Here is a 27916-nt window from a genome sequence, read left to right on the forward strand (position 1 = left end):
TATACATACAACAAACAAAGTGCAAAATAAGCCATAGGCTCACACAATTTCAGTAAATCATTTAAATTTGGAACACAGCATCATCGTTTTCAAAGCTTTTTGGTTGTTAGAGGTAGAAAGTGTTTTAAACATACAGTTCTAATTACTTGTTTTTAAAGGCAGCCTGTCGTTTAGTTGGCCATCGTCTTCTGTGTTTCCTGCGGGCATTTCTTCAACGGAAGTGACGTCATTTCCGCCCTGACCAATCAGCGCGCGCAGCACGTATTTCGAATATGAGCGCCTGGAAGAGAGGCGAACGTCGCGAGAATACAGTATTTTAGTGACTAATTGAGCTAAACACTCGTTTTAACGCCAAATGTTGTGTATAGATACAGATTCCGGCAGGTTATATCCACATAGCTTCCACCTTTTATGGTGAACCCTCGCCGTTTTAGTCCTGCTTGACGCCGAGCTAACGCTACAGCTAGTTTGTTTGGCTAGGTGGCTAGCTAGCTAGCTAGCGTGGTTTTTTTTTTAAAAGTGTCTTTTTCGCGCCAATTCATTTAAAATCCTCAGTTATGGCAAGAGAACGGATCATGAAGAAGCCTCACCGGCAAGGTTTGGGGGACTTGAAGGAGAAGATGACGGAAAAGAGGAACAAAAGTCTCGCCAGGGCAGCGACGCTCAGCAGAGGAAAGTTCGGTCTGCTAAACAAAAGCAGCGGTGAGTACAGAAAGACTCCAAATGTGTGCGTTTTCATCATTTAATTCTATTTTAAGCAACTGAATTAATGCAATGGTTCATTTGAATTTCATTTTGAAATGCAAAAGAGGCCATTCCTGAAGTAATTACGTGTGAATACTCCAATGCTGAAGTGAAATGCGGACATAATGTAATGTTGAAGAGTTTGAATTTCCAGGAAAACTGGAATTTGGTTCAGAACTTGGGAAAGTGTTACTTTGAATGTCCAGGATGAGAGGAATGTGTTGATGTTGGAATGGTTTGAATAGGTTGAAAAATGTGGGAATTGTGCAACTTGGAAAAAATGTCCCATTCATTTCAATGGGAACTTCCTGGAAATTTTGGGAAAAGCGGGATTTTTGGAAAATGATTAGGAGCACGAATGTCCTGAAAGAGCTGAATTGGTCGGTGTTAGAATTGTTTAAATCGGGCAAGACATGTTGAAGTAGTAAATGGTATTAGGGAATTTGGGGAAAATCGGGAATTTTTTTTAACTTGGAAAAAGGGTAGTTTGAATTTCCAAAATGGTTGAAGAATGTGGGAATTGTGGAAGTTTGAAAAAATGGCCAATTCGTTTTGAATGGGGAAAATTTAAAAAAAGGGAATTGTGAGAAATACGGGAAGTTTTTTGTTTTTTTTAGAATTGTTTAAGTAGAGCACACACTTCCTGAACAGTTTAAAGGCCTACTGAAACCCACTACTACCGACCACGCAGTCTGATAGTTTATATATCAATGATGAAATCTTAACATTATAACACATGCCAATACGGCCGGGTTAACTTATAAAGTGACATTTTAAATTTGCCGCTAAACTTCCGGTTCGAAACGCCTCTGAGGATGACGTATGCGCGTGACGTAGACCGGCGAACACGGGTATGCCTTCCACATTGAAGCCAATACGAAAAAGCTCTGTTTTCATTTCATAATTCCACAGTATTCTGGACATCTGTGTTCGTGAATCTGTTGCAATCATGTTCATTGCATTATGGAGAAGGAAGCTGAGCAAGCAAAGAAGAAAGTTGTCGGTGCGAAATGGACGTATTTTTCGAACGTAGTCAGCAACAACAGTACACAGCCGGCGCTTCTTTGTTTACATTCCCGAAAGATGCAGTCAAGATGGAAGAACTCGGATAACAGAGACTCTAACCAGGAGGACTTTTGACTTCGATACACAGACGCCTGTAGAGAACTGGGACAACACAGACTCTTACCAGGATTACTTTGATTTGGATGACAAAGACGCAGACGTGCTACTGTGAGTATGAGTATGTAAACATTTGATCGCTTGACCGTATGTGCGCAACTTTTTTTTGCGTATGTACGTAACTTTTTTTAAATATATAAGCTTTATGAACCTTGGGTTAGGTGAACGGTCTTTTGGGCTGAGTGATTGTGTGTGTTGATCAGGTGTTTGAATTGTATTGGCGTGTTCTATGGAGCTAGGAGCTAGCATAGGAGCTAGGAGCTAGCATAACAAACACGCAGGTGTTTTTATGCAGGATTAATTTGTGGCATATTAAATATAAGCCTGGTTGTGTTGTGGCTAATAGAGTATATATATGTCTTGTGTTTATTTACTGTTGTAGTCATTCCCAGCTGAATATCAGGTACCGTGAGTATGCAGCCTTGGCTGCTAAACATTTGATAGCTTGACAGTATGTGCGCGTCACGTACATAACTTTTTTAAAATATATAAGCTTTATGAACCTTGGGTTAGGTGAACGGTCTTTTGAGCTGAGTGATTGTGTGTGTTGATCAGGTGTTTGAATTGTATTGGCGTGTTCTATGGAGCTAGGAGCTAGCAGAGGAGCTAGGAGCTAGCGTAACAAACACGCAGGTGTTTTTATGCAGGATTAATTTGTGGCATATTAAATATAAGCCTGGTTGTGTTGTGGCTAATAGAGTATATATATGTCTTGTGTTTATTTACTGTTGTAGTCATTCCCAGCTGAATATCAGGTCACCCCCGGCTCTCACAGCATCTTCCCTATCTGAATAGCTTCAACTCCCCACTAGTCCTTCACTTGCACTTTATTCATCCACAAATCTTTCATCCTCGCTCAAATTAATGGGGAAATTGTCGCTTTCTCGGTCCGAATCTCTCTCACTTCATGCGGCCATCATTGTAAACAATAGGGAACTTTGCGTATATGTTCAACTGACTACGTCACGCTACTTCCGGTAGGTGCAAGCCTTTTTTTTTATCAGATACCAAAAGTTGCAATCTTTATCGTCGTTGTTCTATACTAAATCCTTTCAGCAAAAATATGGCAATATCGCGAAATGATCAAGTATGACACATAGAATAGATCTGCTATCCCCGTTTAAATAAAACAAATTCATTTCAGTAGGCCTTTAAATCAGATTAAAAATGTGGAAGCTGTGGAACTGTGAAGAATGTCCCATTTCAATGGGAATTTCAGGAAAAAAAGGGTGAATTTTGGGAAAAGCTGGTATTTTTGGGAAAATAGTAAAAAAAAAACTTGAATGGTCTGACATCAGTGTGTGTTTTCATCATTTAATTCTATTTTAAGGAACGGAAATGGAAAAACAAAATAACATTGGTTCATTTGAATTTCATTTTGAAATGCAAAATAGGCAATTCCTGGAGGAATTGCGTGTGAGTGCTCCAATGCTGAAGTTGAAGTGAAATGCTGACAGAATGTAAGAATAGTTTGAATTTCCAGGAAAACTGGAATTTGGTTCGGAACTTGGGAAAGTGTTACTTTGAATGTCCAGGATGAGAGGAATGTGTTGATTTTGGAATGGTTTGAATAGGTTGAAAAATGTGGGAATTGTGCAACTTGGAAAAAATGCCCCATTCATTTCAATGGGAACTTCCCTGAAATTTTGGGAAAAGCGGGATTTTTGGAAGATGATTAGGAGCATGAATGTCCTGAAAGAGCTGAATTGGTCGGTGTTAGAATTGTTTAAATCAGGCAAGACATGTTGAAGTAGTAAATGGTATTAGGGAATTTGGGGAAAATCCGGAATTTTTTTTTAACTTGGGAAAAAAAGGTAGTTTGAATTCCCAAAATGGTGGAATGTGTTGAAGAATGTGGGAATTGTGGAAGTTTGAAAAATGGCCAATTCGTTTTGAATGGGGAAATGCCCCAAAAAAAGGGAATTATGGGAAATCTGGGATTGTTATTTATTTATTTTTTTAGAATGGTTGAAGTAGAGCACACACTTCCTGAACAGGCTGAATATTTCGAATTTGGAACAGTTTTAATCAGATTAAAAATGTGGAAGTTGTGGAACTTTCAAGAATTTCCCATTTCAATGGGAATTTCAGAAAAAAAAAGGGTGAATTTCGGGAAAAGCGGGAATTTTTGGGAAAATGGCAAAAAAAACCTTGAATGGTTTGACAGTGTCTGACATCAGTGTGTGTTTTCATCATTTAATTGTATTTTAAGGAACGGAAATGGAAAAACCAAACATTGGTTCATTTGAATTTTATTTTGAAATGCAAAAAGAAAACTAGAAGAGGCAATTCCTGAAGTAATTGCGTGTGAATGCTCCAATGCTGAAGGTGAAGTAAAATGCTGTCAGAATGTAGTATGAATGTAACATCAGTTTGAATGTTAAAGAGTTTGAATTTCCAGCAAAACCGGAATTTGGTTCAGAACTTGGGAAAGTGTTACTTTGAATGTCCAGGATGAGTGGAATGTGTTGATGTTGGAATGGTTTGAATAGGTTGAAAAATGTGGGAATTGTGCAACTTGGAAAAAATGTCCCATTCATTTCAATGGGAACTTCCTGGAAATTTTGGGGAAAGCTGGATTTTTGGAAAATGATTAGGAGCATGAATGTCCCGAAAGAGCTGAATTGGTCGGTGTTGGAATTGTTTAAAAATCGGGCAAGAAATGTTGAAGTAGTAAATGGTATTAGGTAGGAGTGTAACGGTACACAAACATTTCGGTCATAGACATAGAGGTCACGGTTCGGTTCATTTTCGGTTCAGTAAGAAAACAACAAAACATACATTTTTTGGTTATTTATTTACCAAATTGGCAAAATCTTCCACCAAAAATATTTTTCTTAGTGGAATATTTGATGTGAAGTAATGGGAACCTCGGATAGGTCAATAATTCATAATAACATTGATTTTGCGGCTGCTAAAGCAGTTATTATTATTAGCTTGTTGACAGTGAGTCACAACTTCAAATATTATAAGGTAATGATCGGACATTACTTTAGTATACTGGAGTATTATAACTTTGGAGGTGGTGACACCCCTGACAAGCACTAGATTTATCGTATTACCGTTGCGATGCATGGGTTCATTTATCATTTGTGTAAGACCACAGCTATCAATTATAGACTGGAGCGCCACGCACGGAGGGTCTGATGGGGTATTCATATGGATATTAAAGTCCCCCATTATAATTATATCGTCGGCGTGTGTCACTAGATCAGCAACGAACTCTGAGAATTCACTGATAAAGTCCGAATAGGGCCCAGGGGGGGCGGTAGATAACAGCCAGGTAGAGAGGTAGCGGTGCAACAGACCTCATAGTAAGCACCTCAAATGATTTATATTTATTACTTAGGTTAGGGGTAAGGTTAAGGTTTTCATTGTACTGTATATTAGTGCGACACCCCACCCCCTTTAAGGGGACGGGCAATATGCACATTCGTATAGTTAAGAGAAGATGCCTCGTTCAGCGCAAAAAAATTGTCTGGTTTGAGCCAGGTTTCGCTGAGACCAATGACGTTAAGATTGTTGTCTCTAATGACCTCATTAACTAATAACGTTTTGGGAGACGATGATCTTATGTTTAAAGGCCTACTGAAATGAATTTTTTTTATTTAAACGGGGATAGCAGATCTATTCTATGTGTCATACTTGATCATTTCGCGATATTGCCATATTTTTGCTGAAAGGATTTAGTATAAAACAAAGACGATAAAGATCGCAACTTTTGGTATCTGATAAAAAAAGGCTTGCCCCTACCGGAAATAGCGTGACGTAGTCAATTGAACATATCCGCAAAGTTCCCTATTTACAATGATGGCCGCCAGAAGTGAGAGAGATTCGGATTCGAGAAAGCGACGATTTCCCCATTAATTTGAGCGAGGATGAAAGATTTGTGGATGAGGAAAATGCAAGTAAAGGACTAGTGGGGAGTGGAAGCGATTCAGATAGGGAAGATGCTGTGAGAGCCGGGGGTGACCTGATATTCAGCTGGGAATGACTACAACAGTAAATAAACACAAGACATATATATACTCTATTAGCCACAACACAACCAGGCTTATATTTAATATGCCACAAATTAATCCCGCATAAAAACACCTAGGTGTTTGTTATGCTAGCTCCTAGCTACTAGCTCGAGCTAGTTATAGCTCGAGCGGGTTATATGGACGGGATCCCGTATATATAACCCGCCAATACAATTCAAACACCTGCACAACACACACACTCACTCAGCCCGATCATAAAGCTTATATATTTAACCAAAGTTACGTACATGACACGCACGTACGGGCAAGCGATCAAATGTTTGGAAGCGCGTGGGTGGGACCTGATATTCAGCTGGGAATGACTACAACAGTAAATAAACACAAGACGTATATATACTCTATTAGCCACAACACAAACAGGCTTATATTTAATATGCCACAAATTAATCCCGCATAACAAACACCTAGGTGTTATGCTAGCTACTAGCTCGAGCTAGTTATAGCAAGCGATCAAATGTTTGGAAGCGCAGCTACGTACTCACGGTATCGCGTCTGTGTATCCAAATCAAAGTCCTCCTGGTTAGAGTCTCTGTTGTCCGAGTTCTTCGATCTTGACAGCATCTTTCGGGAATGTAAACAAACACCGGCTGTGTTGTGTTGCTGACTTCCCTCGCAAAATATCCGCTTCGCACCGACAACTTTCTTCTTTGCTTGCTCAGCTTCTTTCTCCATAATGCAATGAACAAATTGCAACAGATTCACCAACACAGATGTCCAGAATACTGTGGAATAATGAGATGAAAACAGAGCTATTTCTTATTGGCTTCAATGGGGAAGCCATACCTCTGTTAAACTGGCTATGTCACGCGCATACGTCATCATACCGAGACGTTTTCAAGCGGAAGTGTGGCGGGAAATTTAAAATTGCACTTTATAAGTTAACCCGGCAGTATTGGCATGTGTTGCAATGTTAAGATTTCATCATTGATATATAAACTATCAGACTGCGTGGTCGGTAGTAGTGGGTTTCAGTAGGCCTTTAAAAAGCCCATATTATAGGTAGTGGGCTGTTTTGAGGAATTCTTGTTAAAGTTATCTGTAGTAGTAGTAATATTAATTATGTTGCGTTTATTTTGCGTAGTGCACTTTAAATTGTTTCGGCCATATCTAGGAATTGATATGACGGGAATCAATCAATCAATCAATCAATCAATGTTTATTTATATAGCCCTAAATCACAAGTGTCTCAAAGGGCTGTACAAGCCACAACGACATCCTCGGTACAGAGCCCACATACGGGCAAGGAAAAACTCACCCCAGTGGGACGTCGGTGAATGACTATGAGAAACCTTGGAGAGGACCACATATGTGGGTAACCCCCCCCCCCCCCCCCCCCTCTAGGGGAGACCGAAAGCAATGGATGTCGAGTGGGTCTGACATAACATTGTGAAAGTCCAGTCCACAGTGGATCCAACACATCAGCGGGAGTCCAGTCCACAGCGGGGCCAACAGGAAACCATCCCGAGCGGAGACGGGTCAGCAGCGCAGAGATGTCCCCAACCGATGCACAGGCTAGTGGTCCACCCGGGGTCCCGACTCTGGACAGCCAGCACTTCATCCATGGCCACCGGACCTATGCAACTCCCCCTCGCAAGGGACAGGGGAGAAGAGGAGAGAAGAAAAGAAACGGCAGATCAAGTGGTCTAAAAAAAAAAGGGGGATCTATTTAAAGGCTAGATTATACAAATGAGTTTTAAGATGGGACTTAAATGCTTCTACTGAGGTAGCATCTCTAACTGTTACAACAATCTTCAGATTGTTTGCTTGGTGCTGCGATACACTGAACGCATCATAATTAGCCACCTCAGTAGAATGCATGTCCACCTCTGGCACAGTCACTGCAGAAAAAACATTATGTGAGTTGTGTATTATTCTAGGAGAAATGCTATGTGTGCAGGGATTTTCCAGCCCGGCGCTGGCTAGTTCTATCTTAACTGACTCTTCACCCGGACTAACAGACATTGTAATTGCCTGTGACCGACTGCTGTAGTGTAGTTAGTAAAGTGTGACTCAAACAATAATCTATGTTCCTAGACAGGATGAAGGGGCCTTCCTGGATAGGGTGAAGGCCGTCCCTCATCAGCAGGCCCGGTTTGCCTCAGAAAGAGGGCCAATTATCAATAATCGTTAGTACCTGTTGTCTACAAAAACTAGCCAGCCACTTGTTAAGCGAGACTAATCTGCTATACCTCTCATCATTGCCTCTCGCAGGGGCCAGAGACAAGTACTCGATGCCTGGACACCTTTCTAGCTAAATTAAAAGTCCTAACTATGTTTCTCTTTGTAATCTCTGACTGTCTCATCCTAGTGTCATTGGAGCCGACGTGTACAACTATGTTTGCATAACTAGTGGTGCGATTAGCCTGTCGTACGTGTTTACTAGGCCTGTTGCGAGTTAGCTCCCTAAGATTAGCTTCAATGTCAGGTGCTCTGGCCCCGGGAATACACTTAATTGTGGCTGATTTGCTAAGCTTTATGTTTCGGGTGATGGAGTCACTAAGGTGTGGTGCCCGGTAGACTGGGGTGTAGGACTAGCTAAAGGGCTGAATCTATTATGCGTCTCAACCGGTTCACCGTTGCTTATAGGCCGCTTAGGGCTGCTATAAACTGGGCTAGTTAGCTCGCTACAGCTAACGCTAGCAGATGTGTCCGCGACGTCTAAAGTTACGAGATTACTCTGCCCTAACTGGCGGACACGGCCCTCTAGCAGAGCCAACTTATCCATGAGAACGGCTCACGGTATTTCTTTCACCGAGTTAAGTTCTTGCTGTCTTCGGGGAAGTGGTCGCGACGTGGGGGAGCAGATTCCTTCAGACCGACACCGCCTTTCTCCGCGCTAGCTTCGTTAGCTTAGCAGCTAGCTAGCTGAGAGAGGGGTGGTGAGACAGAGATCGGGTGATTTGCAAGTTAAATACGACTACTAAGTATGGTTGGGAAGTAGAAAAGAAAGCTGTAAAACAATTAGAAGCACACAGATAGAACGATACTTAGCTTTTTCGCAACAGCCAGCAGTCACTCCATTTTTCAGACATTATATAAGCCGCACCCACAACATTTTAGAATTGTTCCCCTTATTAGCCGCACTGGACTGTAATCCGCAGATATATATGTTGTGAAATTAGTTGTTTACACAGAAACCTTTTTACAAATGTTACTTTTTTTTTTTTTTTACATAATTTAAATGTTTGCAAACAGTGTCTGTAACACGGCAGTAAAATGGTTGATCAAACAAAACAGAAGTCATTGTCATGGACCCACTAGCTGTGTAAGCTAGCTCTCCAATCAGCTAAACACTCAATAACTCCACAGTGACGTTTTGGTGAATTTACTGAGGAATTTGTGAAACTGAAACAATACAAAAAGAATGCTGTTGTAAGTTAATGATACTAACACAGACAAGTTAGCATGTTAGCTCATGCTAACAACGCTAGCTTCATTACATTACGATAGCATTTACAAATACGCATGAAAACACTCATACAAACATCCAACCTAGGATGGTTTAGTTATATTGTAAAACTTACAAATGTTGCTAGGATGTATGAATGAAGAATCACTATGGACTTCAGGTTCAAAGCTTTAAACCCCAGCAAACACTTGCAGCAAGCAAACTCGTCCAAAAGATGGCGCCATAGCACAAACAACACACCTTTTCAGTTTATTTGCATGCGTTTAGTGAAAACTATTTGCATTATGGCCACCAGCAAAAATGTTATATACATTTGCCGCACCGTTTAAGAAGCCACAGGAATCAAAGCGTAGGAAAAAAGTAACGGCTTACCGTCCAGTAATTGTTTTTGTATTTTCAATTTCCATTCATGAAAGGAAAATTCAATGATTAGAAGACACACTGATCGTGCCTGATCTATTGTGTTTTTTAATGGCAGGAATGAGGGCGACACACGCTGGCATCCTGAAGGGGGTGCAGGAGAACAACAAGGCGCTGGCCCTGGCTCTGCAGGCGGAGAAGGAGAACGTGAGGCAGGCTAAAGTTGTCATCCTGCACATGCAGAAGGAGCAGCAAGCGCTCTTCCTGCACCTGCTGCTGCTCAGGAAGAAACTCCAACAGCAGGAAGCGTCTTCTCTGCAGGTAGTTCTCATTTTTACCTCCTGGGAAGCGGCACAAGATAATACTTGAAAATAATGCATGTTTGTTGTGGTGTAGATACAAGCAGCAGGCGTCCCTGTGGAAACCTGCATGGACTCATTAAGGTACTCTTATTTTAAAACCTCCTATTTCTTCTACATGACAACCTCAGTTACCTTCCATTGTAATGGAAAATATCAAACAGAAGAATAAGGGCAGGGTTTCCCCAAGATTGCCAAGAGACCTGTGGTCACCATGATGTCATCGCATCATTTGCTATGATATGATTTTCTTGAAAAATATATACATACAGTGTTTCCCATAAACTGCCAAGATACCTGTGGCGGTGGGGGCGTGGCTATGGGCGTGGTCACCATGACATCATCGAGTAATTTGCATAATTTACTACAATGATATGATTTTCTCTAAAAAGGCTCAAAAAATGTATACTTACTAATTAATAACAGTTTTGTTTTAAACGTCCATCCATCCATTTAACAATATAATTACAACACTTTATGTACATATTTATATACAGATTTGAACAATAAGTTATTCACTGAAATATATTTATTAATTGTGGTTCTTACAAAAAATATATCTTATAAAATATAAAAGCTAAAATGTCTCTTAAAGCTCTGCCCCTTTAATTAGTGCATACTAAATAATTAAACTTTAGCCTACTACTACAACCATATTAATTACCAGCAACATAAAGTGAAACAGAGGCAGAGGTGTCCTGCCACAGTCAGTAACAAATAAACAGAAAACAGTAGTGGTCAAATACAAATAAGGCAACAAGAGAAGTATCCTACACTTCTCTTTTGTAAAGTAAATCTGAACAGCCTATATGGGCATCTACATCAACTATATGATTTGCCTGAGAAGCTGGAGAGGACAATTTTTTTAAATTATTTTTTTATTTTTTTTATTTGTGGCGGATGTAATTCTTTCGTGGCGGGCCGCCACAAATAAATGAATGTGTGGGAAACATTGACATATATTTAAAAAGAAATCTGTCAATATAATAAGTACTTACATATATTTTTATATAATTTTAACATATTTTCAATTGTTGCTGCTTTTTGTACAATGTACTTTGTCCAGAGACTTTTAATGACTTCTATTAAAAAGGCTAGCAGCAAATCTAGCTTCTTTTTCTTGTGTTATTATAAAATGTAGACTACTTCTGTCTGTCCATGTCCCTGACTAGAGAGGCGAGCATGACGTCACACTTGCTTGGCGCTGCTGCTCCAGTTGGACTTTCGCTCCTTAAAAGCCGCCCCTGTCCTCTTAATGTTTGCACATTTTGTAGATGGATGTCCACAATATATTAAAGTTAGGTCCACATTGCACAATTAGACAATGGCGTGTGTCTTGTTTACAGCCGCTTTCGGCAGCTGTTTTTGGTGATCAAAGTCTTTTTTCATCAGCCGAATTTCCAGTGCATCACATAGTGCACAAATTAATAGGCTATACACATAACTATATATCTACTGTAACGACCTGCTGGTGTTAATGTTTTACGTCCGTGTGGTTTTTGATTTGGTGTTCATTTTTCCCATGATCTCAAACACACCGTCCGGGTCTGAAAGGGGATTGGCAGAGAATGAGGAAGTGTTGTTATGTAACGAAAGTGTTTGTGGGCAGGTAAAACCTGTTGGAATTGTACCGTTTATCATAATATGTGACCTGTGCTGGCAAAATGAGTCACAATGAGGAAATTTTAAAAACTGAATTAATTGTTATTTACACATTCTCCATCTAAAGACCTACAAAAGGATGTATGGTTTGTTGGAATCGGACAGAAAATGACAGAGTTACATCCGATTGAAGTCGACCAAGTTTGAGGGTCCGTTTTGAGAAAAAACAGCTTAAAGTTTACTGTTCCAGAACAGAATGTTCCAAAACAAAACTCCATAGCAACCATACCTTAAAAGTCCTTGTAGCAACACCAAAATTGGTACAATTAAAGTCAAATCCCATGTCTAAAGGAAAAATATATATTCAACTCTATTGAAAACGGTTATGTACAAAAATTTCAACACTGTTAGTCACAGTTTTTTTGTTCACTGGTCAGTTTGTCAGCTGGTCAGCTGTCCGTAATATTCCTGACCAGCAGCACTAAGAAGATTCGCCGACTGCAGTGAATTTAGCGCACTTGCAACCGCCTGTGTACCCTCTCCACCTTCTAAATCCATTACGGAATGTAAAACAGTCTAACTTATCCACAAAAATAATAATTAAATGTTCGAAATCACCTTTTTTCACCAAATATTCCGCTCGAATTACTGTGTTGTTTTTCATCAGGGCGCTGCCATGATACCACAATGCACCGCGCGGGGTGATTCAACCAATGAGGGTACGCCTTACAGCGACCGGTGTTCCGGTTAGCAACAAGCCGGACAGGTTTAAAAACTCAAATTATATTGGTTCAGAATGGCGTCATCGGGAATTCCATGCTCATTTTTAGAAAGTACGTAAACTTGGCGTCACAATGATACCAAATATGGCTAGGGGGATTCCCCCTTATTGCCGCGAGTGAGCGTTGAAAACACTTGATTTTCTCAAGGAATTTTAACACAAAGGACTAATTTCTGAAGACATACCTCGTACAAAACCTTCAAATAAAGGTGATTTAAGATGTTTTCTTGCTACTTCGATGATTGAGATCGCTAGATTGTGGCTTTATGGACTTATTTTTGTGAAAATCTAAATTTCAACCAGGATACATTTTTTTCACTTATTTGCCTGTAGGTCAAAATTAGCCTGTGCGTATTCCGACTCATTTTGCCAGCACGGGTCACATATTGGCAATAAAAGTTAAAAATAGTGTCTGACTTTGTGTGACTTCTTCTGCGGGCTACAATACATTTTATTACTTTCATTTGTTTTCACGTAAAATACCCTTATTTTTAAGATATTGCCATGGCAGTGCGCCACATTCAGTTACATTCCATTAAGAGGTTATTACATTTGAACTGACGTGTACATAGAAATATGTTATATTTATATTAGTAATCTATCCATTCATTTGTTGATGAATGAAGTATCCATACGAGTAGAAATGCTATTGACGGCTAGAAGACTGAACTGGCTCTCTACTCCCGGTAACTTGAAAGCACTAAATGGAAGGACACTGCAGCACCTGCAGTGAGGGAACTCGTTCAAAAGATGGCGCCCTAGCACAACAATAACACACCTTCTTAGTGTATTTGCTTGTTTTTGTTTTTTGAAAACTTTATTATGGCCGTCAGCGAAGATAAATTCCTAAATTATCGGCACAGTCTTATAAGCCGCGGGGTACAAAGTGTAGGAAAAAAGCAGCGGCTTATTGTCCGGAATTTATGAGATTTCTGATTCCTGCTGATATCGGTATGAGCCTATACTCAAGGCTCCACTATCAGTAATGTATTAGAAGTGGGAAAAGTTGTATCCCTGACTAAAAAGTGATTATTTTACAAACCTACGCTAGCAGTAGCTATTACTACAACATTTGAAATCAACCCGATATCGGGCAAAAACAGGACCAGTATTGCAGATGTGTTATACAGTCTACTCAAAACGTTTTTGTATGATCCCTCAATTTTGTGATTTTTGCATTTTAATTCTTTGCTGGTAATTATTTACAATCTACAGTCAAGTAGAGGAATTGGATCTTGACTGTATTTTCTGTCCATCTACAGGAGAGAGCGCATCAGTGAGACCAAGACAACTTTGTGTGACATCTCCACAGATTGTGCAGGTATGAAACTGACCTGAGATAAAAATACAAAACTCAAAACCAGTGAAGTTGGCACACAGTAGTAGCCAGGTTTGAAATTCCCCCAAGAAAAACGATTGCTATTGTGCATGACAATGGTGCACTTTATTAAAAAAAAAAAACATTTTTGTAGGATTTGCTTTGTTTTATTTGGGAAGTTGAAAGAACATGGTGCCAGTACACTGTTTTTTAAAATAAAATACTGGAAAGTATAGAAATGTAGTTTGTCTCTTTTATCCGATTATTAATCGAAGTAATAATCGACAGATTAATCGATTATCAAATTAGTTGTTAGTTGCAGCCCTAGAATAGACTACAAAGACAGGATACTTAATGTTCACACTAGGGCTGCAACTAACGATTAATCTGATAATCGATTAATCTGTCGATTATTACTTCGATTAATAATCGGATAAAAGAGAGACATTACATTTCTATCCTATCCAGTATTTTATTGAAAAAAAAACAGCATACTGGCACCGTACTTATTTTGATTATTGTTTCTCAGCTGTTTGTAAATGTTGCAGTTTATAAATAAAGTTTTATTTAAAAAAAAGAAAAACAATTTTTATTAAAAAAGAAAAGAAAAAAAAAACCTCTGCGCATGCGCATAGCATAGATCCAACGAATCGATGACTAAATTAATCGGCATCTATTTTAATAATCGATTTTAATCGATTAGTTGTTGCAGCCCTAGTTCACACTATCCATCCATCCATTTTCTACCTCTTATTCCCTTCGGGGTCGCGGGGGGCGCTGGCGCCTATCTCAGCTACAATCGGGCGGAAGGCGGGGTACACCCTGGACAAGTCGCCACCTCATCACAGGGCCAACACAGATAGACAGACAACATTCACACTCACATTCACACACTAGGGCCAATTTAGTGTTGCCAATCAACCTATCCCCAGGTGCATGTCTTTGGAGGTGGGAGGAAGCTGGAGTACCCGGAGGGAACCCACGCAGTCACGGGGAGGACATGCAAACTCCACACACAAAGATCCCGAGCCCGGGATTGAACTCAGGACTACTCAGGACCTTCGTTTTTTGTGAGGCAGACGCACTAACCCCTCTGCCACCGTGCTGCCCTAGTTCACACTAAGAAACTTAATTTTGTTTTGCAACTAATCATTAACTTAGAATTTAAAGGCCTACTGAAACCCACTACTACCGACCACGCAGTCTGATAGTTTATATATCAATGATGAAATCTTAACATTATAACACATGCCAATACGGCCGGGTTAACTTATAAAGTGACATTTTAAATTTGCCGCTAAACTTCCGGTTCGAAACGCCTCTGAGGATGACGTATGCGCGTGATGTAGCCCGGCGAACACGGGTATGCCTTCCACATTGAAGCCAATACGAAAAAGCTCTGTTTTCATTTCATAATTCCACAGTATTCTGGACATCTGTGTTCGTGAATCTGTTGCAATCATGTTCATTGCATTATGGAGAAAGAAGCTGAGCAAGCAAAGAAGAAAGTTGTCGGTGCGAAATGGACGTATTTTTCGAACGTAGTCAGCAACAACAGTACACAGCCGGCGCTTCTTTGTTTACATTCCCGAAAGATGCAGTCAAGATGGAAGAACTTGGATAACAGAGACTCTAACCAGGAGGACTTTTGACTTCGATACACAGACGCCTGTAGAGAACTGGGACAACACAGACTCTTACCAGGATTACTTTGATTTGGATGACAAAGACGCAGACGTGCTACTGTGAGTATGCAGCTTTGGCTTCTAAACATTTGATCGCTTGACCGTATGTGCGCAACTTTTTTTTGCGTATGTACGTAACTTTTTTTAAATATATAAGCTTTATGAACCTTGGGTTAGGTGAACGGTCTTTTGGGCTGAGTGATTGTGTGTGTTGATCAGGTGTTTGAATTGTATTGGCGTGTTCTATAGAGCTAGGAGCTAGCATAGGAGCTAGGAGTTAGCATAACAAAGACTTAGGTGTTTTTATGCAGGATTAATTTGTGGCATATTAAATATAAGCCTGGTTGTGTTGTGGCTAATAGAGTAAATATATGTCTTGTGTTTATTTACTGTTTTAGTCATTCCCAGCTGAATACCAGGTACCGTGAGTATGCAGCCTTGGTTGCTAAACATTTGATAGCTTGACCGTACGTGCGCGTCACGTACGTAACTTTTAAAAAATATATGAGCTCTATGAACCTTGGGTTAGGTGAACGGTCTTTTGGGCTGAGTGATTGTGTGTGTTGATCAGGTGTTTGAATTGTATTGGCGTGTTCTATGGAGCTAGCATAGGAGCTAGGAGTTAGCATAACAAAGACGTATGTGTTTTTATGCAGGATTAATTTGTGTCATATTAAATATAAGCCTGGTTGTGTTGTGGCTAATAGAGTAAATATATGTCTTGTGTTTATTTACTGTTTTAGTCATCCCCAGCTGAATACCAGGTACCGTGAGTATGCAGCCTTGGCTGCTAAACATTTGATAGCTTGACCGTACGTGCGCGTCACGTACGTAACTTTTAAAAAATATATGAGCTTTATGAACCTTGGGTTAGGTGAACGGTCTTTTGGGCTGAGTGATTGTGTGTGTTGATCAGGTGTTTGAATTGTATTGGCGTGTTCTATGGAGCTAGGAGCTAGCATAGGAGCTAGGAGTTAGCATAACAAAGACGTATGTGTTTTTATGCAGGATTAATTTGTGTCATATTAAATATAAGCCTGGTTGTGTTGTGGCTAATAGAGTAAATATATGTCTTGTGTTTATTTACTGTTTTAGTCATCCCCAGCTGAATACCAGGTACCGTGAGTATGCAGCCTTGGCTGCTAAACATTTGATAGCTTGACCGTACGTGCGCGTCACGTACGTAACTTTTTAAAAATATATGAGCTTTATGAACCTTGGGTTAGGTGAACAGTCTTTTGGGCTGAGTGATTGTGTGTGTTGATCAGGTGTTTGAATTGTATTGGTGTGTTCTATGGAGCTAGGAGCTAGCATAACAAACACGCAGGTGTTTTTATGCAGGATTAATTTGTGGCATATTAAATATAAGCCTGGTTGTGTTGTGGCTAATAGAGTATATATATGTCTTGTGTTTATTTACTGTTGTAGTCATTCCCAGCTGAATATCAGGTACCGTGAGTATGCAGCCTTGGCTGCTAAACATTTGATAGCTTGACCGTATGTGCGCGTCACGTACGTAACTTTTTAAAAATATATAAGCTTTATGAACCTTGGGTTAGGTGAACGGTCTTTTGGGCTGAGTGATTGTGTGTGTTGATCAGGTGTTTGAATTGTATTGGCGTGTTCTATGGAGCTAGGAGCTAGCAGAGGAGCTAGGAGCTAGCATAACAAACACGTATGTGTTTTTATGCAGGATTAATTTGTGGCATATTAAATATAAGCCTGGTTGTGTTGTGGCTAATAGAGTATATATATGTCTTGTGTTTATTTACTGTTGTAGTCATTCCCAGCTGAATATCAGGTCACCCCCGGCTCTCACAGCATCTTCCCTATCTGAATAGCTTCAACTCCCCACTAGTCCTTCACTTGCACTTTACTCATCCACAAATCTTTCATCCTCGCTCAAATTAATGGGGAAATTGTCGCTTTCTCGGTCCGAATCTCTCTCACTTCATGCGGCCATCATTGTAAACAATAGGGAACTTTGCGTATATGTTCAACTGACTACGTCACGCTACTTCCGGTAGGGGCAAGCCTTTTTTTTATCAGATACCAAAAGTTGCAATCTTTATCGTCGTTGTTCTATACTAAATCCTTTCAGCAAAAATATGGCAATATCGCGAAATGATCAAGTATGACACATAGAATAGATCTGCTATCCCCGTTTAAATAAAAAAAATTCATTTCAGTAGGCCTTTAATGGTAGCAACACATTGCAAAAAAGTTGTCACAGGGGCATTTTTACCACTGTGTAAATGGCCTTTCCTTTTAACAACACTCAGTAAACATTTGGGAACTGAGGAGACCAATTTTTGATGTGGAATTCTTTCCCATTCTTGCTTGATGTACAGCTTAAGTTGTTCAACAATCCGGGGGTCTACGTTGTGCTATTTTAGGCTTCATAATGCACCACACATTTTCAATGGGAGACAGGTCTGGACTACAGGCAGGCCAGTCTAGTACCCGCACTCTTTTACTATGAAGCCACGTTGATGTAACACGTGGCTTGGCATTCATTGTCTTGCTGAAATAAGCAGGGGCGTCCATGAAAAAGACGTTGCTTGGATGGCAACATATGTTGCTCCAAAACCTGTATATACCTTTCAGCATTAATGGTGCCTTCACAGATGTGTAAGTTACCCATGCCTTGGGCACTAATACACCCCCATACCATCACAGATGCTGGCTTTTCAACTTTGCGCCTAGAACAATCCAGATGATTCTCTTCCGGAGGACACGGCGTCAACAGTTTCCAAAAACAATTTGAAATGTGGACTCGTCAGACCACAGAACACTTTTCCACTTTGCATCGGTCCATCTTAGATGAGCTCGGGCCCAGCGAAGCCGGCGGCGTTTTTGGGTGTTGTTGATAAATGGCTTTGGCTTTGCATAGTAGAGTTTTAACTTGCACTTACAGATGTAGCGACCAACTGTAGTTACTGACAGTGGTTTTGTGAAGTGATCCTGAACCCATGTGGTGATATCCTTTACACACAGATGCCGCTTTTTTATGAAGTACCGCCTGAGGGATGGAAGGTGACGGGCTTACTGCTTAATGTGCAGTGATTTCTCTAGATACTCTGAACCTTTTGATGATATTACGGACCGTAGATGGTGAAATCCCTAAATTCCTTGCAATATAGCTGGTTGAGAAATGTTGTTCTTAAACAATTTGCTCACGCATTTGTTGACAAAGTGGTGACCCTCGCCCCATCCTTGTTTGTGAATGACTGAGCATTTCATGGAAGCTGCTTTTATACCCAATCATGGCACCCACCTGTTCCCAATAAACCTGTTCACCTGTGGGATGTTCCAAATAAGTGTTTGATGAGCATTCCTCAACTTTCTCAGTCTTTTTTGCCACTTGTGCCAGCTTTTTTGAAACATGTTGCAGGCATCAAATTCCAAATGAGCTAACATTTGCAAAAAATTACAAAGTTTTCCAGTGTGAACATGAAATATCTTGTCTTTGCAGACTATTCAATTGAATATAAGTTGAAAAGGATTTGCAAATCATTGTATTCTCTTTTTATTTACCATTTACACAACGTGACAACTTCACTGCTTTTGGGTTTTGTATTATAATTACAGCTCTATCATGTCTTATTTTTAAAATTATTGGAGGAAATGCATTAGTCAAAGACCGTATGTTTAGTATGTTGATGTGACTGCAGTGTTTGATGCCGTACTGAAATCATGATCTCCACAGAGCATCCTGACACACAGCGTCTTGTTCTTCTGCCTTCTACGGTGTCTGTGAGGCGGCGACCTGCAGGAGAAAAGAGCAGGAGGCGGTGTGAGCGCGTGCAAGAGTGGCGCTCCTGTGGTGACTTGGAGTCGGTGGCTCCTCCCCCTAGTGGTGACGCAGCGAAGCCTCAGGATGTCCTCCATGCTCCACTTTCTGACCCCGACCACACAGAAAGACTGGAGCCAATCAGAAGCGACCCGCCGCCACCCAACAGGAAGCGATGCCGCTCCAAAGCAGAACCCTCCGCGCTGAAAGCCGCAGAGCGAGGCCGCAAGACGGAGCGTGCCCCTTTGAAGAAGCCCTGGGAGAACTCCAAACCCAGGACACGCTCCAAGAGTCGGGACCGCTCGGCCACGCGGTCCAAAGCGCCGCCGCCAACTAACATGAACTCCTCGCTGGGCTTCAACGACACCTTTGACTTTGACTGTGAGGAGGCGGTCCATGTCACGCCCTTTAAAGCCAAGCCCGACCAGGCGCCGCCTCTAAAGGAAGCAAAAGCGCGCACGGTGACGCCCGCCAGGAGTGACGACGGCTCGCCGACGTCGCCGTCCTCCGAGTCCAATGACAGTCTGTATGTCCCCAAGACCACCAGGAGGAGGCGCACGTCTCCCCAGACCACAAAGACCATCACTACCCGGAGAGGACGTCTCTCCAGGAAGGACAGCAGCCCCAACACACCTGGTGAGTTTTTACCAGCAAGTGTTGGCCTATGACCAGTGTTGGCCTATGACCAGTGTTGGCCTATGACCAGTGTCGGCCTATGACCAGTGTCGGCCTATGACCAGTGTCGGCCTATGACCAGTGTCGGCCTATGACCAGTGTCGGCCTATGACCAGCGTCGGCCTATGACCAGCGTCGGCCTATGACCAGCGTCGGCCTATGACCAGCGTCGGCCTATGACCAGCGTCGGCCTATGACCAGCGTCGGCCTATGACCAGCGTCGGCCTATGACCAGCGTCGGCCTATGACACGTGTCGGCCTATGACACGTGTCGGCCAATGAACAGCGTCGGCCTATGACCAGCGTCGGCCTATGACACGTGTCGGCCTATGACACGTGTCGGCCTATGACACGTGTCGGCCAATGACCAGTGTCGGCCTATGACCAGTGTCGGCCTATGACACGTGTCGGCCAATGACCAGTGTCGGCCTATGACCAGTGTCGGCCTATGACCAGTGTCGGCCTATGACCAGTGTCGGCCTATGACCAGTGTCGGCCTATGACCAGTGTCGGCCTATGACCAGTGTCGGCCAATGACCAGTGTCGGCCTATGACCAGTGTCTGCCTATGACCAGTGTCTGCCTATGACCAGTGTCTGCCTATGACCAGTGTCGACCAATGACCAGTGTCGACCAATGACCAGTGTCGGCCAATGACCAGTGTCGGCCAATGACCAGTGTCGGCCTATGACACGTGTCGGCCTATGACCAGTGTCGACCTATGACCAGTGTCGGCCTATGACCAGTGTCGGCCTATGACCAGTGTCGGCCTATGACCAGTGTCGGCCTATGACCAGTGTCGGCCTATGACCAGTGTCGGCCTATGACCAGTGTCGGCCTATGACCAGTGTCGGCCTATGACCAGTGTCGGCCTATGACACGTGTCGGCCAATGACCAGTGTCGGCCAATGACCAGTGTCGGCCTATGACACGTGTCGGCCTATGACACGTGTCGGCCTATGACACGTGTCGGCCTATGACACGTGTCGGCCTATGACCAGTGTCGGCCTATGACCAGTGTCGGGCTGTAAAAAGAGCTACAAAAAGTTATGATGGTAAAAAAGTCATGATGGTAAAAAAGTCATGATGGTAAAAAAGTTATCATGGTAAAAAAGTCATGAGGGTAAAAAAGTCATGATGGTAAAAAAGTTATGGTAAAAAAAGTCATGATGGTAAAAAAGTCATGATGGTAAAAAAGTCATGATGGTAAAAAAGTTATCATGGTAAAAAAGTCATGGTGGTAAAAAAGTTATCATGGTAAAAAAGTCCTGATGGTAAAAAAGTCCTGATGGTAAAAAAGTCCTGATGGTAAAAGTCTATTTTCAGTCTTGAATGAGTTGTTTCCTTTCAGAGGCTGTCCAACAGGAAGTGTACGAGGTGAGTCCTCAGGTGGAGGTGGAGATGAAGAGGATCCACAGTGTTCTGGCCATGTTTGGAGAGGCGGGGTGTGACCACGTCACGCCGCCCAAGCAGACCAGCCAGCGACCAAAGACGTGCAAGAAACGTAAAATATTTCTGTTAGCTTAGCGCTCGCTGCCTGTGGTCACGTCTTCACGCTGTCTGCACGCCACTTCTTCCTTCCCCGCACCTTTCTTCTTCTTCTTCTTCTTCTGCACCTCCTCTCCAGGTGTGAGGACAGCAGGGCGGGGCTTGAGTCTGTGTGATGTGACCAATATGTCCCCCGCAGCCTACGGCCGAGCGCGCTGCTCCACGCCCGTCCCCGCACGCAAGCGGCGTTGCACCATGGTGGTGGACTACAAGGAGCCCTCCTTACACGCGTACGTTCTTCCCGCCGCTCTCTACCTCTTTTTTCACCGCTGCTGAAAGACGGCCTTCTTCCTGACAGGAAACTGCGTCGTGGAGACAAGTTCACCGACACGCAGTTCCTCACCTCGCCTATTTTCAAGCCGCCGCTCGGCAGGAGGTCCAGGACTTCAGTCAAGTTGGACAAGTACAACGAGTCCTTTGTTGGATGTCGCTGATGACGGTAACCTTTTTTTACTCACCGTCTTTTTCCTTGTAACCATAGCAACCACTTTTTTCTTCATCCAATCAATTGTATGCGCCCTCAATTTGCCCAATAAACATTAGAAAATGCTAACTTTTGCAACCGCACTCCTCAGTCATGTAACTTAGCATGCTAATACCTGCTCAGTGGCCTCGTGGTTAGAGTGTCTGCCCTGACGTCGGTAGGTCGTGAGTTCAAACCCCGGCCGAGTCATACCAAAGACTATAAAAATGGGAGCCATTACCTCCCTGCTCGGCACTCAGCATCAAGGGTTGGAATTGGGGATTAAATCACCAAAAATGATTCCCGGGCGCGGCCACCGATGCTGCTCACTGCTCCCCTCACCTACCAGGGGGTGATCAAGGGGATGGGTCAAATGCAGAAGACAAATTTCCCCACACCTAGTGTGTGTGTGTGACAATCATTGGTACTTTAACTTTTACTTAAATACTTTAATTTAATTTTGCAGTTGTACACCTCAGTCGCATAACTTGCTAACTTTTTTTTTTTCACCTAACTTCACGACCGTTCACTGCAGTCCTAGAACTTAGTACCTGTTTGGACTAATTTTGCAACCCTTTACCCCAGAGTAATAATTTGGTACTGTATTTTTCGGAGTATAAGTCGCACCGGCCGAAAATGCATAATAAAGAAGGAAAAAAACACGAGTCGCACTGGAGTATAAGTCTCATTTTTGGGGGAATGTATTTGATAAAAGCCAACACCAAGAATAGACATTTGAAAGGCAATTTAAAATAAATAAAGAATAGTGAACAACAGGCTGAATAAGTGTACGTTATATGAGGCATAAATAACCAACTGAGAACGTGCCTGGTATGTTAACGTAACATATTATGGTAAGAGTCATTCATATAACTATAACATATAGAACATGCTATACGTTTACCAAACAATCTGTCACTCCTAATCGCTAAATCCCATGAAATCTTATACGTCTAGTCGCTTACGTGAATGAGATAAATAATATTATTTCATATTTTATGCTAATGTGTTAATAATTTCACACATAAGTCGCTCCTGAGTATAAGTCGCACCCCCGGCCAAACTATGACTTATAGTCTGAAAAATACGGTACTTGAGGTATGCTAACTTTGTAATCTAATTTTACAACCGTTCACCGCAGTCCTAATTTGGCAGTTATTTGCTACACTGCACAAAGTCAGTGTTCAAAAACAAGAACAAAAAAATACAACAATTACAGGGTATTTTATTTGAACTAAGCAAAATTATCTGCCAATAGAACGAGAAAATTCGGCTTGTCAAGACTTTCCAAAACAAGTCAAATTAACTAACCTCAATGAACTCAAAAATACCTTAAAATAAGTATATTCTCAGTATTAATAAGTGCACTTTTCTTGGTAGAAAAAAAAAGACCTTTTTGCTCAATATGTTGAAAAATATTCTTAAATGAAGTAAATGCTAGTGCCATTATCTTGACATAATGATATGCATACATCATGATTTTTTTTTCATGCTTGAAGTAAGAAATTATTACTTTAAACAAGTAGTTTTATACTTGTGAGTGTTGATGACACAGCTTTGCAACAGTTGATATTCTAGTTTTAAGCATGTTTTACTCAATATAGGTCATCAAATCTCAGCAACAAGCTGTAAAATCTTACTGAGATCATTTAGGACCAAAACCCTTAAAACAAGTAAAACACTCTAACATAAAATCTGCTTAGTGAGAAGAATGATCTTATTAGACAGAAAATAAGCAAATATCAGCCTTATTTGAGATATTTAATATTACTTAGATTTCATTTTTTTGCAGTGTAACGTTTTAAACCAATTTTGCAGCTGTACACCTTAGTCAGAACTTGATACTTGCTAACTTTTTCAACTCATTTTGAAACCGTTGGACCTCTAGGTTATATATAGCTTTGTGTTTGAAGTTAAGTTTAAGTTAAAGTACCAATGATAGTCACACACGCACTAAGTGTGGTGAAATTTGTCCTCTGCATTTGACCCATCCCTTTGATGGGAGGTGAGGGGAGCAGTGAGCAGCAGCAGTGGCTGCGCCCGGGAATCATTTTGGTGATTTAACCCCCAATTCTAACCCTTGATGCAGTTTTGTTTAATTTACAGTAAAAAAAACAAATGTAAATTTTACAGTAAATTCTGTCTGCCTTTTTTTACTGTAATAAACTGTGGTGCCGTTATGGCATTTACATTAATACACAGAAAAATCTACAGTTGTTGATTTGCAGTTAAAAAAAAAAATTAAAACAGAAAAACCTGGCAGCTCAGGTGTCAAAATTTTACTGTAAAGTTGCACTTTTTTTATTTACAGTAAAAAAAAAGGAAATTTTACAGTAAAATTCTGTCTGCCTTTTTTTACTGTAATAAACTGTGGTGCAGTTATGGGGTTAAAGTAATACACTGGAAAATCTACAGTTGTTGATTTGCGGTTAAAAAAAACTGGCAGCTCAGGTGCCAAAATGTTACTGTAAATTGCAGTTTTTTTATTTACAGTATAAAAAAAAGTAAAATTTACATTAAATTCTGTCTGCCTTTTTTTACTGTAATAAACTAGTGCTGTAATGGCATTTACAGTAATACACAGAAAAATCCACAGTAGTTGATTTGCGGTAAAAAAACAACAAAAAACAAACTGGCAGCTCAGGTCCCAAAATTTAACTGTAAAATTGCATATATTTTCTTAAAATCTACAGTAAAAAAAAAAAGAAGTAACATTTACAGTAAATTCTGGCTGCCTTTTTTTCTGTAAAGTTAAAGTACCAATGATTGTCACACACACACACACTAGGTGTGGTGAAATTATTCTCTACATTTGACCCATCACCCTTGATCACCCCCTGGAAGGTGAGGGGAGCAAGGAGCAGCAGCGGTGGCCGCGCCTGGGAATATTTTTTAGTGATTTAACCCCCAATTCCAACCCTTGATGCTGAGTGCCAAGCAGGGAGGTAATGGCTCCCATTTTTATAGTCTTTGGTATGACTCGGCCGGGGTTTGAACTCACAACCTACCGACGTCAGGGCGGACACTCTAACCACTAGGCCACTGAGCAGGTTTATAGTATGAGTAGAAATATGCTAAGTTTTTAGCCAGCTTACCCCTGTGTACTTGTTAACTGCTGGCGTGCAAAGAAAGTGGAGTTAAATGTTAGCGTGACGTCATGTTTATTGCGTCTATAAAAGCATCAAAGTGCAGGCGTCTCATACAAAATGTTTCTTTTCTGGTTACAAAACACAAGAAATGACAGAGTATTGCACAAAGTAGAAAGTTGTCTAACTGCAGTACAAATGTCAAAGAATAAATTAAGACTTGACGAATTAGAGCACACAAACATCTCCAGAGCGTTGAAGTCAACAGCAGTCAAATTGCGGAGGAAGAGAAAGGAAATGCTTAAGTTGGCAAATGATCAAAGTGCTTTTTGATAGTCAAACTGCCCTACGTGGCACATGGCAAGGAAGGATGTTTGTCTCCCGCTCTTCACTTGTCCATCAGGCCGGCTTCTTTAGTCTTGGTGTAGAAGAACTTCTCCAGCAGGTTGGCACACTTGTAGTACTCGCTCTCTGGGGGGTTGTACTCACGACAGTTGGTGAAGATGCGCTGCATGTCGGCCATGAACAGTTTGCGTGTGGTGTAGTATCTGCTCTTCAGGCGCTCGCTCATGGTCTTCAAGTCTGGGTGGAAACACACACACACACACGCTCTAATATTTGTATGTAATCTGCTGTGCAGCAGGAACTCTGATTGGACACTTTTCCTTTCTCGCCACTAGTGTGCAACTTTGCACCCACTCGTGTCCTTTTGTGTGGAAATACCACATTCAACTCTCTCCATCACTTGCTGTGAGTAAAAGTTGATGTTTTTGCAGTAACTTAGTTATGTGGTGTCTTCAACACACAAGTCTTTTTCAGCTTTCCTGCGTCACACAAACAGTTTTACTACAATAATACATTTGTCTTAAAACACCAACTGTCAAATGAATTGTTGATCAAAGCACACAGTTGTTGTCCTCCTGTCTACAGTGCTAAGCCTTCTGGGTAATGTACATGTGCTTTCCGTATTTAGCATTTATTTATTCAGGGTTAGACAAGAACATAGTTTTAGTTTGCAACATTGACCTAAGCACAGAGGCAGCTTTTGCATGTTAGAGATGTTGAAGTGTGATAATCTCATTCACCAATAGAAAAAGACGGCTGTCAACAGTTCCCAAATAAAGGTTTAAGATGGACAAAGACAGTTCAAGTGTGAAACTCCTGTAACTAAAAATGATTTAATTATAATATATGTAATTTGACACTGAGCTTGAAACTAAACTATTTGTTTTCCAATTTATGTTGAAATCCTGAGCTTTTTGAGATTAAAGTTACATTACACATTAAGCTTGTGATTTTATGAATGTCTTCATTGTAAACTGTTCTACCAAATACTGTATTTGTATAAGTAGACACTAGATGGCAGTAAAAGCACACACTCAACATTCATTTATGTTCCACACTTTAACATTTGTGAACTGTTGAGCGTATCATCACACTTCAACATCTCTAACATGTAAACACAACCTCTTTTCTAGGTCAGCATTGCAAGAAGATATGTTCTTTGTCTGGCCCTACATCAGGAAGTACAGTGGTTGACATAGTACATAACCCTCAGCACAGGAATAGAAAGCAAGTCTGACTTACAGTTGATGTGTATGTGTGTATATATATATATGTATGTATGTAAGTACATGTTGTTTAGCTGTGAGACTAATTAGATTGGTCAGAATGTGCAGGCAAGTTGGATCATTAGTGAGAGTGTGTGCCATCACATTGCAACACTTGCCTTTCTGGACACAAAACTCCCAAAGAAGCGATTAGCGAGCGTATTTAAGTCTGCGAGCATATGCAAGTCTATCATTAGCAAGTTTATGTAAGTCTTCGAGCAGGTATATCATTAGCAAGTTTATGTAAGTCTTCGAGCAGGTCTATCATTAGCAAGTCTATGTAAGTCTGCGCGGAAGTCTATCATTAGCGGGCGTATTTAAAGCTGCGAGCGTTTGTAAGATTGCGATCAGCAAGCACATGTAAGTATGCGAGCAGGTCTATAATTAGCGAGCGTATGTAAGTATCATTAGCAAGTATATGTAAGTCTGCAAGCAAGTCTATCATTAGCAAGTATATGTAAGTCTATCATTAGCAAGTGTATGTAAGTCTGCAAGCAAGACTATCATTAGCAAGTATATGTAAGTCTATCATTAGCAAGTGTATGTAAGTCTATTATTAGCAAGTATATGTAAGTCTATCATTAATGGGTGTATATGTAAGTCTGCCATTAGCGAGCATATATGTCTGCAATGAGCGAGTATTTAAGGCTGTGAGTGTATGCGAGTCTCTCATTAGCGGGCATAAGTAAGTCTGTGATTAGTGAGTGTATGTAAGTAAGTATTACCCATGGGGAAGCGGATGACTTGGTAGTAGCCGGGCGCCTCTGTTTTCTTCACAGGTTCCATGAAGGGCCAAGCATTCTGGTGACTCTAAGGTGAAAGAAGAGCCAAGTAAAGTGAGTGTTGGTGTTGGGCACTCACTCACTCACTCACTCACTCACTCACTCACTCACTGAACATGTGTCTCACCTTCACATGCTGCAGCATGTTCTTCAGTGTGATGTACAGCTGCTCTGGATCCTTCACCTCCTTCCTGCACAACACACCTCATTCACCTTCACATCATCATACTCTGTCTGCATAAAGTCTATATCAATGCAGTTGTTCCTCCTTTATTGCTGTTAAACACTTCCACGCCCAATAAAAGGAATTCTAATAAAAATAAATAAAAATTGTAATAGTCTTATTTTTAAACAATAAACAAATTCAATTTGACATCAAATGGCACCACATATATGCTCATATTAGCAAATATACCCACACATGTATGTATACATAATAATGTGTATTTATATACACATACATATATATATATAATA

General features: G+C 41.1%; 2 protein-coding genes across 4 annotated transcripts in view; one reads left to right on the top strand and one right to left on the bottom strand.

The window, feature by feature from the left end:
- Positions 1–205: 205 nt before the first annotated feature.
- Positions 206–27762, top strand: sgo1 (shugoshin 1). 2 transcript variants are annotated; one of them, XM_062047312.1, is made up of 9 exons: positions 206–702; positions 9857–10059; positions 10135–10181; positions 13743–13801; positions 19193–19912; positions 21302–21454; positions 21578–21728; positions 21797–21937; positions 27437–27762. In XM_062047312.1, exons 1-8 carry the CDS (start codon positions 558–560, stop codon positions 21930–21932), a joined length of 1614 nt encoding a protein of 537 aa, XP_061903296.1. In that variant the 5' UTR covers positions 206–557; the 3' UTR covers positions 21933–21937; positions 27437–27762. The 2 variants fall into 2 exon arrangements, with proteins under 2 accessions (XP_061903296.1, XP_061903297.1); XM_062047313.1 differs by having other exon boundaries at positions 21638–21728.
- Positions 25106–27916, bottom strand: part of kat2b (K(lysine) acetyltransferase 2B) — a 31682-nt gene continuing 28871 nt past the window's right edge. For both annotated transcript variants that reach the window (XM_062047310.1, XM_062047311.1), the window contains exons 16-18: positions 27567–27630; positions 27383–27467; positions 25106–25629 (exon numbers count right to left, since the gene is read on the bottom strand). In XM_062047310.1, coding sequence (XP_061903294.1) covers positions 25436–25629; positions 27383–27467; positions 27567–27630 — 343 coding nt within the window. In that variant the 3' untranslated portion in view covers positions 25106–25435. The remainder of the gene's footprint in view (positions 25630–27382; positions 27468–27566; positions 27631–27916) is intronic.

This window comes from Entelurus aequoreus, linkage group LG05 (assembly GCF_033978785.1).
Source record: "Entelurus aequoreus isolate RoL-2023_Sb linkage group LG05, RoL_Eaeq_v1.1, whole genome shotgun sequence".
Classification (NCBI taxonomy): domain Eukaryota; kingdom Metazoa; phylum Chordata; class Actinopteri; order Syngnathiformes; family Syngnathidae; genus Entelurus; species Entelurus aequoreus.